Genomic DNA, 12390 nt, shown 5'->3' with positions numbered 1-12390 from the left:
ACCTATCACCTTCATCCCCACCCCATTCACCCATTGTACTCTTTGCTATCTTCCCCCACCCTCCTCCCTGACCTATCATCTCCATCCCCACCCCCATTCACCTATTGTACTCTATGCTACTTTCTCCCCACCCCCACCCTCCTTTCATTTATCTCTCCACCCTGCAGGCACTCTGCCTCTATTCCTGATGAGGGGCTTTTGCCCAAAACATTGATTTTCCTGCTCCTCAGATGCTGCCCGAACTGCTGTGCTTTTCCAGCACCACTCTAATCTAGAATGTTGAACATTCCTGCCACTTCTGTTTCTGTTTCTGTGACAATCATTGCTGTTTGTGAGAGCTTAGTGTATTTAAATTTGCTATTTGGTTTCCAGTTTTATAATAGTGACTATACTCCACAAAGCACTTAATTTGCTGTAAAATGTCTTGGTGTGTCTTGCTGTTGTGAAAGCAATTATATAAATTCAAGTTTTTCTTTGAGCCAGAGACTTAATGGCATACATTTCCCATAAATGCAGGTTTTAAATCCAAACTGACAATCATGAGAGAAGGCTGAAATACTTGTTTTCTGATATGACATTCTACTGAACACAATGTTTAAAGCTGACATCAGCCCTCACTCACTGGTGCCTTGGTTTGGAGAATTAAAAAAAAGGCTTGTATTTTAGCACTTTTCATGGCCACCAGATGCTTCAAAGTGCTTTACAGCCAGTAATTGAGTTCAGCCTGCTCAGTTTTGGGGATGTCAGATTTCTGGTGATTTAGGAACAGAAATAGGCCCGCTTTGCCTTTCAGCAGATCATAGCTGTTTGTAGCCCAAACTCTACTTAATTTTTATTTTAATATCTTTTGATTCCCTTGTCAATCGAAAATCTGTCCAAATGTTTCTTGAATACACAGTATTCAGTGATCCAACCTGCACTGCTCAATGGAGCAGATAATTCCACAGACTGATGATCCCTCTGAGAGAGAAAAAAATTCTCCTTATCTCTGTCTTAATTAGGAGATCCCTCATTGTTAAACTGTGTTCCCGATAGTTCGAATCTCTCTTACAAGGGAAACATCTTATGCACCCTGTCAAGTCCCTCAGGATCTTAAATGTTCAATAAGATCACTTCTCATTCTTCTAAACACTGTTGGATATAGGCCCTAAGACCATAAAACTGCTGAGCATTTCCAAATAAACTAACCCCTTCCTCTCAGGAATCAGTTAAGTGAATCAACTCTGAACAGTTTCTAACACAATTATATCTTTTCTTAAGTAAAGAGACTAAAACTGTACACAGCACTTCATTGCCAGTCTGTCTAAGGCCCTGTAACAGACGTAGCAACATGTTCCTACTTGTATATTCAATTTCCCTTTGCAATAAACACCAACATCCCATTTGCCTTTCTAATCACTTCTGTCCCTGCATTCTCAGTTCTTGTGATTCATGTATAAGAACATTAAGATCCTTTGTACTTGGGTACTGCAATATCTTTCCATTTAAAAAGTATACTGCCATTCTATTATCAAAGTAGGTAAATGTGCACATCCCCAAATTAAACTCTATCTGCCAAATCTTTGCCCGCTCAGTAAACCTACTTAAATCAATTCGTAAACAGTTTGCTGTCTTGACAACTTAATTTTCTGCCTATCTTTGTGTCATTAGCAAATTTAGCAAACATAATTTCATCCCTTTATCCAAGTCATTAGTATAGTTTATGAATAGGAGAAAATGAGGACTGCAGATGCTGGAGATCAGAGTCGTGAGTGGGATGCTGGAAAAGCACAGCAGGTCAGACAGCATCTGAGGAGCAGGAGAAACAATGTTTTGGGAAAGGGTCCTTCATCAGGAATGAGGTTTGTGAGCTGAGGAGATGGAGAGATAATTGAGAGGGGGGTGGGCATGGGGAGAGATAGCTGAGTGTGTGATAGGTAGATGGAGGTGGGAGTAATGGTGATAGGTTGGAGGGGAGGGCCACCCTCCTCAGCTTGTCCATCTGAAAATGATCTATTCATGTCCAGTTCTATGCTTTCTGTTAGTAAATCTAGTTTCTATCCATGCTATTGCCTACACCATGAGCTCTCGTATTGTGAAGTAACCTTTTATATGACACCCTATTGAATGCCTTTAGAAATCTAAGTATTCTCCATCTATAGGTTCTTTACAATCCATCCTGCCTCAAAAAGCACTGTAAAATTAGTCAAGCACTATTTCCCTTTCACAAAATCGTGTTGGCTTTGCACGATCACATTTTGATTTTCTAATTACTCTTAGTAATATGTTGTAGTGATTTCCTGTTTCAGGCTCCCTCCTTTTTTGAATAGAGATGTTGTGTTTGTGATTTTTCATATTCACTGGGATCTTTCCAGAGTCCATGGGGATATTGGAAGACCATAACCTACCATCTCTAGTAGATCACATCCATCTTGGTCACTTTTATAAGACCCTAGGATGAAGTCCATCAGGTTTTGAGGATTTGTCAGCCTTTAATTCTAATCGTTTTCTCAGTACCTTTCATTGATGACTGTGATTGAAGCTACTCTCTTCTTTTTGCCACTTGAATTTTAAGTATTCTTGGGATGTTTTATGTACGTTCTACAGTGAAGTCAAGACACAAAATACTTGATGTACATTTCCATCTTTTCCTTGTTCCCATTATTAATCTGGAGAATTACACATGACTATACTGACCTCTGGAACTGCCTCTCTAATACACTCTCCAGTTGACTTGGATTATGCACCAGAGCTATGCAGATTTTACATTTGATAATCTTTTGGAGGTATTCAACAAAAAAAATCTCTCATTGACCTGTTCAAGATTTTTCCCACATCAGTAGCATTGTATGTCAGTTTTAGTTGTCACTGTTATTTTTGGATCTTTAAAGGTATAAAATGGCTGATACATTTCCTATGGAATGACATTGACTATAGTGGTACACTGTATAAAGTGTTTCTGAATGTTGTGAGACATGATAGAATGCTATCTCTATGCTTGTCTTTTAGTGCTTTAAGACTCAACGTACTATTGTATTGGAACTTTCTATAGTCACAGGATATCCCAAACCACTTCACAGCCAATTAAGTACTTTTGAGTTGCATTATTGTAAAGAAACATGACAGTTTGTGCCCAGCCCCAAATTCCCACAAACAATAATAGTTCCAGTGGACCTTCACATCCACCTGGGACACTGGACAGGGCCTATGTTAACATTGAATTTAATGGATGGTACCTCTTCTCCAAGTAATGCAGCACTGTTTTGATACCGAATTGAAGTTTTAATCTAGATTATATGATAATATCACTGTAATGGAGTTTGATAGTATAGGTCTTCTTACTCAGAGGTGAGAGTGCTACCACTGAGTCAAATGAACAGCACATTGCTTGGTAAAGTAGTCAGTATTGGATGTATGTTTTATTCCTTAAAATATGAGAGATCGATCTGGTGAACCATATGTCTGTCTTTTCTTCCATCTCCATTTCCCAGGTTTGGCCATGAGCGTCCATTGGTTTACTCCACACTTACAGGTAATGTACCATGGTGGTGTCCCATTGCTTCTTGCAGAATGGCAGATAATGAGAGTCCGCCTCGCCAGTGAATTGGAAGGGTTCACAGGCTAACAATCAATCTATTTGGTTACTAAACCAATACACCTTCCCTGGCCAACAAGTCCTGGCGTGAGGCTCGAATCTTGGGTTTCTTGTCCAGAATTAGGTACCGGACCACAAGTCCTCTTAATTATATATAATTGTCATTTTAGTACATTACTAAGCGCAAATATATTTTCATTTAATTTGTGCAGCTGTAACATTGTACCAGAAGGAGTGAAAGTGAGACAGAAGAAAAACCATGAGATTTCTCCTTTAACCAGCAGGAGAAAAACACAACACCGAAACTATCCAAAAAAATCAAAGTTAAAATCGGAGCAAATGCCTGGGACTAACAATTGGACAAGTAAGGAAACAGACTTAGGCCTAATTTAGTCCTGTTATAAGAAATCAGGTGGATGTTAGATCTTATGGCACTGTTTCCAACAAGAACAGGTGAGATACATCCAGTGTCAGGCCAATCCACATCATTAGAAATTGTTTATCATGCTTTTATTTGTGGGAGCTTCCTATGTGTAATTTGGCTGCCAGGTTCTTTATGTTATTTGTTGACTACACTTCAGAAGAACTTCATTGGCTGTCCAGTGCTCTGGAGTGTCCTGAGACTGAAAGCCATTATGTAAATACAATTCTTCCTTTTTTTATCTTACCCAATGTGGGGCAAACTCAAAAGCAGATTTTCTTTTGATTGTGATTGGACAATTGGCTCAAAAGCAAAATTCTTAGGACGCTGGAAATCTGAATTTAAAAAAGTTAATCAACTCAAAACATTCCTTCTGTTCCTCTCCCCATAGAGGCTGCCTCACCTGCTGGGTTCCAGTATCTTATGTATATTCCAGATTTTAAGCATCTGTGGCATTTTGGTTTTAGGAAACATGTTTATTCTCACACATAGTGCTACAACATGGTAGGGGAAGAATGGTAGTCTGTTTTATAATTCATGTTTAGAATTCATGGCCTATTTTTATTTTCATAGATGAAGTTACAGACGTGATTGAAAAGATGGCCTCTGGATGCCTGCCTGCTGCACAAGGGGAGCCAGAGGACAATAGTAGCCCACACATAAGTGAAGAGGAATTGTTCCGCCATTTTGCAAAACTACCGTGGCAATACAGGGAACATCGGCAACATCACAACAGTAACAAGGAAAGAAAGGGACTAGAGCTAGGTCACCAACAAATGGGTTACAGCTCACACAAGAACGCTTCCAAGGACACATTGATTGAGAGTGACAGCAGTGCAGGTGTGGAGGAAATTTTCCAGAGTTTTGCAGGTGAAGTGTTTAAATATGAATTGTCATTAGTGCCTTTTAAAGAAATGAGTTTTATTTTGTCCTTGGTGCAAACTGCACATTGAGGGAGACTGTCAGTTTTGTTTACGGATTGTAAATTTATGTAGTGGGTGAAATTTGATCAGTTGGAAAGTGAGATGGCTAAGCTTGTGATATATTTCCCCTAAATTCTCAAATGTTTATATTATATTAGGCACTCATTTGTGCTATGCAAATCAGCATATAATCCAGCACTTATAAATTTTACATTTATTCAGTGAATGACTGGGGATATGTTACAACAAGAGTTTTGATGTGATTGGCTACAATGATTTTGTTTTGAATATGAATGAGGTGAAAGCTGAAATTGAGAAGAAATATTTAAATAATATGATGGACAAAAAAGCAGAAAATAATCAGCCAGAAATGAGGAAAGATTGACATCTTTTCACTTGAGATAATGTACTTTCATGTCTTAGGACAGAATGAATCTTTTGATAGCCAGTTATCAGGATGCAGTGAGGAAGAAATGGAGACAACAAACCTCAACAAAACATTCATCACAAGACGAATGCGAAAGAAAGTTCAAAAGGTGTGTTATATATCTGGATATTTTTATCAAAGTATTTTACAGCAATTTATGTAAATGAGATTTATCCATTTTGATTGAAAGGCTGCTCTATAGTCTAGCCAAAAGATCATAAGACACATGAGCAGAAATTTGGCCATTCAGCCCATTGAGTCTGCTCGCCATTCAAACATGGCTTATAAGTTTCTCTATCCCATTCTCCCACTTTCTACCCATAACCATTGATCCCCTTGATAATCAAGAACACAGTCTTCCATGTACTCAATGACCTGGCCTCAACAGCCTTCTGTGGCAATAGCCCAGTTTAAGGTTATCTGCATGGGTATATAAATAGGAAGGGTTTATTGGAATATGGGCCAAGTGCTGGCAAATGAGACTAGATTAATTTAGGATATCTGGTTGGTATGGGCGAGATGGACCGAAGGTTGTGTTTCCGTGCTGTACATCTTTATGACTCTATGACTAAGTGTTTTGGAACATAGGAAAGTAGATAAAGTTTTTTTATGAATAAAGTATATTTTTGTAGCCAAAAAAACATCAGAACTAAAATCAGATGCATATCAATTAATCACTTTTTCTTCAAAGATGGTGACTTCAGCATTGACCAATGTCTGTACTAATTAAAACCAGTAAAATATTTATTTGCAGCTATGGAATACAATCTTTAAAGAAAAATAATTGATACAGTCCAACAGACAGATCAAGTAATGACATATAAACAAAGTACTGTTGATGCTGAAATTCAGGAGTTCTGATGACATGCCATCAACCAGAAGCTATTCTGCTTTTCTCCCTACATTAACTGTTGAGTATTTCCAGCATTTTCTGTTACCTAGTAATGTGCTAGTTACCTATTGGAGGTATATTTTTGGGAAATAAAGCACTTTCTAGATGATCACCTTTTGTCTATTGGACACTTTCTAGAGCAGTAGTATTGCGTATTGAGTTATATATTGTTTACCCTAACTAATCTGAGTGATACTGATTTTTATTCTTGGCATGAGTAGCAAATCATAGTAAATCCAATTCACCAATTTTATTCCTAGCACTCATTTTGGCTGAAACTGTAATCACAGCCATAATGAACATTATTATTACCTGGTTTTGAATGGATTTCTCCAAAATATGTATTGATAATGTCTGCAGCTTTTGCGGTTACCCTACCCCAGAATCTATTGAACAGCTCTAGCATTCCTGGCCTTAAAGACACAGATATTTCCATCAGTAATTTATACCTGAAGAACATGTACAAATGTTATTGCTTTGATAAAACAATCAATAGCAATGAACAGAATCAAAGAAGATTTGCCTTATATCTGTTTATAAAATGTAGACACATGTTGAATAGATTGTAACATTCCATTTCAAAATATATTTGAAAGCCTCAGTGTCAGGCTGTATAACAAAATTCATTTCACAAGTGTTAATGTTTGGATGCCTGTTGTTAGTGCTGAAGTAGTATTGGAGTTTCTTGAAGAGATATCAGAGAGCGTTGATGAGGGCAAGGCTACTGCTGTGGTGTACATGGACTTCAAAAAAGCATTTGATACAGTGACTAGGAGAAAGTGAGGACTGCAGATGCTGGAGAATAGAGTCAGAAAGTGTGGTGCTGGGAAAGCACAGCAGGTCAGGCAGCATCTGAGGAGCAGAAGATTCGATATCTCAAGCATAAGCTCTTCATCAGGAATGAAGGGGTTGCCCAAGGGGGCTGAGAGATAAATGGGAGGCGGAAAAGTAGCTGGGAATACGATAGGTAGAAGAAGATGGGAGTGAAGGCGATAGGTCAGAGAGGAGGATGGAATGGATAGGTGGGAAGGAAGATGGACAAGGAGGACCGTTCAGGAGGGTGGTGCCGAGTTCAAGGATCTGGGAAAAGGTGGGTGAGGGGAATGAGGAAACTGGTGAATTCCACATTGATCCCATGTGATTGGAGGGTCCCAAGGCGGAAGATGAGGCATTCTTTCTCCAGGTGTCGGGTGACTAGAGTTTGGTGGTGAGGAGGCTCAGGACTTGCATGTCTTTGACGGAGTGGGAGGGGGAGTAAAAGTGTTCGACCATAGGGCGGTGGAATTGTTTAGTGCGTGTGTCCCAGAGGTGTTCTCTGAAACGTTACACATGTCTTGTCTCCCCAGTGTAGAGCAGACCACATTGGGAGCAACGAATACAGTAGATGACATGTGTGGAAGTACAGGTAAACCTCTGCTGGATGTGGAAGGATCCTTTGAGGCCTTGGAAGGAGGTGATGGGGGAAGTGTGTGAGCAGGTTTTGTACTTCTTGCAGTGGTAGAGGAAGGTGCCAGGAGTGGAGAGTGGGTTGGTGGGAGGTTTGGATGGAACAAGGGAGTCGCAGAGGGAATAGTCTCTAGGGAATGCATATAGGGGTGAGGAGTGAAATATATCTCCGGTCATGGGGTCTGTTTGTAGGTGGCGGAAATGGCAGAGGATGATGCGAGTATTCGGAGATTGATGTGGTGGAAGGTGAGGACCGGGCTGTGGGGGGGTTCTGTCTTTGTTGCAATTGGAGGGGTAGGGTTCAAGGCCTGAGGTGCAGGAAGTGGAGGAGATGCTTTGGAGGGCATCGTTGAACACGTGGGAGGGTAAATTGCAGTCTTTGAAGAAGGAGGCCATCTGGGATGTTCTCTGGTGGAATTGGTCCTGCTGGGAGTAGATGTGGCGGAGGCAGAGGATTTGGGAATAAGGGATTGCGTTTTTACAGGAGGCAGGGTGGGAGGAGGTGTAGTTCAGGTAGCTGTGGGAGTTGGTAGGTTTAAAGTGGATGTCTGTGTTGAGTCGGTTGCCGGAAGTGGAGGTGTAGTCCAGGAACGGGAGGGAGGTGTCCAAGATGGTCCAGGTGAACTTGAGGTCAGAGTGGAATGTGTTTGTGAAGTTGATAAACTGTTCAACCTCCTCGTGGGGACACAAGGTAGCACTGATACAGTTATCGATGTAGCGGAGGAAAAGGTGGGGAACGGTGCGGGTGTAGCTGCGAAGGATGGACTGTTCCATGTATCCGATGAAGAGGGGCCCATGTGGGTGTCCATGGCTACCCCTTTGGTCTGGAGGAAGTGGGAGAAATTGTTGAGGGTGAGGACTAGTTCATTCAATCAAATGAGTGTATTAGTGCAAGGGTACTGGTTGTGTCGGCGGGAGAGTAAGATTTTAGGGCTTGGAGGCCGTCGTCATGTCGAATGGATGTGTATAGGGGCTGGATGTCCATGGTGAAGATGAGGTGTTGGGGCAGGGGACCAAAAGTCATGGAAGAGGTGGAGGGTGTGGGTCGTGTCGAATGTGTGTGGGCAATCCTGGACCAGGGAAGACATGATGGTGTCAAGGTATGCAGAGTTGTTAAAGGAGAGATTTGAGATGGCCCAGGGAAATCCCTTGTGGACTCAGACCTGTAAAGCCTCTCCTTAGGTTCGTCCTGGAGATCGTACTCTTTGGAAGTCTGAAATAAAAGATCCCCTTACAGACAGATTAGTTTAATTTTAGTTATCCCCTTTGTTTACCAGTAGCATCACTGTTACAACGTAACACTGATACCTATAAGCGAAACTAACTAGGTTCTAATAACTTAGGAGAGTAGGGTACCAGCTCTTCAAGTGACCCAGCAGGCTACTTTGATGTCCTGATACAAAGTGGCTTCCTTTATACAAAAGTTTACCAAAACATTACATGTTCTTATTAGACAGATAACAGTGAAAGACAATAACTCGTAAGGAAGAAAAGTTAATTGACAGGTCTGTGTAAGCTTGACTAATCACTCCTACAGATCCTAAGCCATTCATCAGGTGGGAAACACATACCCAGCCGAGTTAGGCGCCTGCTAACGAGATAAACTCCTCTCATAAATAGGTACCAGTCTGAGCTAATTGGCAAGTTCATAAGGTAACCTTGCACAGCTCACACGTCTGATACTGTTTTTTTATTTCAAAAATATACTTTATTCATAAAATTATTTGGATGGTCATGCCATTCTTGTGCACACATTACATTGCTTTACATGCAGACATCAAAATTTATTTTTCCTGTATACAAGTCTGTACATTTACTATCCAGCTCTTCTGCTGAGGTGTCAGTGGAACCCAAATGACTGGGTGGGTCCCCTATTCTTCTTAGGCAGGCAGATATTACACGGTGGTCTTTCCCCAACATGCCTTGGCGGTAGTTGCCCCAAGTTTCAGCGCGTCCCTCAGCACGTGGTCCTGGACCTTGGAATGTGCCAGTCTGCAACACTCAGTCGGGGTTAACTCCTTCAGCTGGAAGATCAACAGGTTTCGGACCGCCCAGAGAGCGTCCTTCACCGAGTTTATGATCCTCCAGGCACAATTGATGTTCGTCTCGGTATGCGTCCCCGGGAACAGACCGGAGAGCACGGAGTCCGACGTCATGGCTTGCTCGGGACAAATCTCGACAAACACCACTGCATTCCTCTCCAGACTTCTTCTGCATAGGCACATTCCAGAAGGAGGTGTGTGACAGTCTCGTCCTCCCCGCAGCCGCTTCGAGGACAGCGTGCGGTGCGGGAGAGAGTCCGGGCATGCATAAAGGACCTCACAGACAGAACCCTTCTCACATGTCTGATACAATTTTTTTTATTTCAAAATATACTTTATTCATAGAAATAAATATTTGGTACCTGTACAATTGGTCATGCCATTCATATATATATATATATATATATATACATTGCATGTCTTAAAATTACAGAGAACAGATTGAGTTAATCGAATTTACAGTTATCATATTTGCAGTTCTGTTTATTAATCATCCAGTCTCTTAGTATTTAGCTGAGGCTTCAGCGGAACCCAACTACTGAGTGGGCCCCCTGTTACATGATAGCAAAGGAACCCTCTTTAACCTCCAGTTTATGGGGCTACCATTGTCCATTTGACTGTCCTGACTTTGGGGTAGCTGTCTGCATCCCCAGGGTGAGCACGAACTGCTGGACCCTCGCTGGGCTGAGGTAGCTGTCCAGCTCCTCACTGGGGTCATTTACGCGCTCTGGTGTCATTGAGCCAAGGCAAGGGTCCGCACTGTCCAGTTCTGTGTCTGACAGTGGGACTGTCAGAGGATCACGTCTCTCAGTTACCTGTAGCTGTAGGGCAGTGGGTAACCCCTGGTTCTCACTGGGTGGAGGGTGGACTTCGGGAGGTCTGTTGTTTCCTGGTTGGGAGGAAATGCCCTCCTCTTCACCTACAGCGCTCTGTCTCTTCTTCTGGTGATGACCCTCCTTGCGCCCGTCTTCACCATCCGAGGAGCTGGCCGTACCTCCCTCGTGCAGCTGTCGTTTCCCTCTTTGCTTTGGGTGCCTGGCAGGATTTTCTTTTCCTGTTTTTAACAGGTATCCACTCCTCTGCCTTCTCGATTACCTCCTCCTCCATTGCTTCCATCTGCCCAGCTAGAGCTAGGATCAGCTGCTGTGTCTCTCCGCTGGCTGCCACCTCCTCTGCTCCAGGTTGTTCTTCTTTCTGGGTGCCACCAGACTCCGTTTCCCTGCTGTCTGGGTGGATCTTGCTGATCTTTGGGGGTCCCTGGCTCACATTGCCACCTCCGGCCATCTGTGCATAAGTGCCCCCCCCCCCAACGTGTTGGGGCAGGTCTTTTACATGTGGCCCGCCTCTCTGCACAGGTTGCAGCTCTTTGTCCCAACTTCCCGCAGGTTTGGCACACTTTTGGCTGCCCTGCATATGTCAGGTAGCCTCTGCTCCCTCCAATTGCGAAGCTCGAGGGGGGGTGGAGGATGTTCCCGTTGTCATCGACCCTCAGGGTTACCCTGACCTGCCGCTTACTGGTCCAGATCCCGAAGGGGTCGACCACATTCGTGCTTTCTCCCTCGACTTGGATACAATTATTTTACAAAATGGCTTCTTAGCAAGGAGGGCAAACTTTTGACCATAAAATAGCTTCCTGACACATTGTAATAGAATCTCTTCAATGTTAGGCTTAGAATAATTTCCTGCTTTTTAAGCACTGAATCATTCTGTACCTGAAGCTGAGATGTTACCGTCAGGTTGCATTTAAACTGACTCATTAGTCTTTGAATTAACATGCTTTCTTTTCAGAGTTGTGATTCAAATTCAAATAAGACATAAAATCTGATTAGCTAGAATTGACAAGTGGGGCAGTTTTCTAAGGTCTGTAGAGTGGTCTGCAAGAACAGCAAGTAGGTTAAAGCTTCATCAATATTACCTTTTACAGTGTTTGTATTTAATAATTGGTAATGGCTACTCAATATCATCATAAAGTCCCAAAATGCAATTAAATTCAATCCATAGCAGATAAGCACCAAGAGTTAATTTTCTACTGGCTCCAACAGCCTCAGCACTAAAATGGTCTCTCTCTCTCTCTAGTGTCCTTTTGAACTCTCAAGTCAGGGTTTTGTAACAGCAAAGTTTTTTTCTCTCTGTGTCTGCCCCGTTGGCAAGGGGTAATAAGAATCCATTATAATTAACAGTATCTGACCGTTAATTACAAAACTTTTCATAGTACCGAGTTTCATTTCAGGGTCAGAATCAAACACTGTCATTAATTTCACAAGGGAACGGCTGTGAGTGTTATCATTTGGTGTCCTGTTCACACAGATTCACCGATGCTAAGGCAAATATTCTTAATTGCTTTACAGCATCCTGTTATCACTTGATGAGCCCAGATGTCCCAATCTTCCGCATTCCTTGAGTCCCCTCCTTTTTCTGAGCCTTCCTGCCTATCTATTTTCTAATGCAGTAAATGTGTTCTATAATTCAGCATTACGTTTTAGTCAAAAGACAAGTTTTAAGGCTATAGACTTTCTCAGAGTTAGGTTCAGTGGGGCAGAAGCAGGCTGAGATGATGGGTTGACCAGGGCATTCAGGTTGTGAATTTTGGGTAGAAGGTAGAACTGGATGGTGCGGGGTTCCCGGACTATGAGGATGATTCTGGGTGGCATGAGAGTGGCTCCAA

General features: G+C 42.2%; 1 protein-coding gene across 1 annotated transcript in view; it reads left to right on the top strand.

Moving 5' to 3' along the window:
• The window catches only part of LOC122564209 (inactive serine/threonine-protein kinase TEX14-like), a 155070-nt gene that overhangs the window by 100093 nt on the left and 42587 nt on the right, over positions 1-12390 (top strand). The window contains exons 16-18 of the mRNA XM_043718905.1: positions 3471-3511; positions 4569-4865; positions 5342-5454. Coding sequence (XP_043574840.1) covers positions 3471-3511; positions 4569-4865; positions 5342-5454 — 451 coding nt within the window. The remainder of the gene's footprint in view (positions 1-3470; positions 3512-4568; positions 4866-5341; positions 5455-12390) is intronic.

This window comes from Chiloscyllium plagiosum, chromosome 28, assembly GCF_004010195.1.
Source record: "Chiloscyllium plagiosum isolate BGI_BamShark_2017 chromosome 28, ASM401019v2, whole genome shotgun sequence".
Lineage (NCBI taxonomy): Eukaryota > Metazoa > Chordata > Chondrichthyes > Orectolobiformes > Hemiscylliidae > Chiloscyllium > Chiloscyllium plagiosum.
The sequence above is the reverse complement of the archived record's forward strand: the minus strand, read 5'-3'. Positions and strand labels throughout refer to the sequence as shown.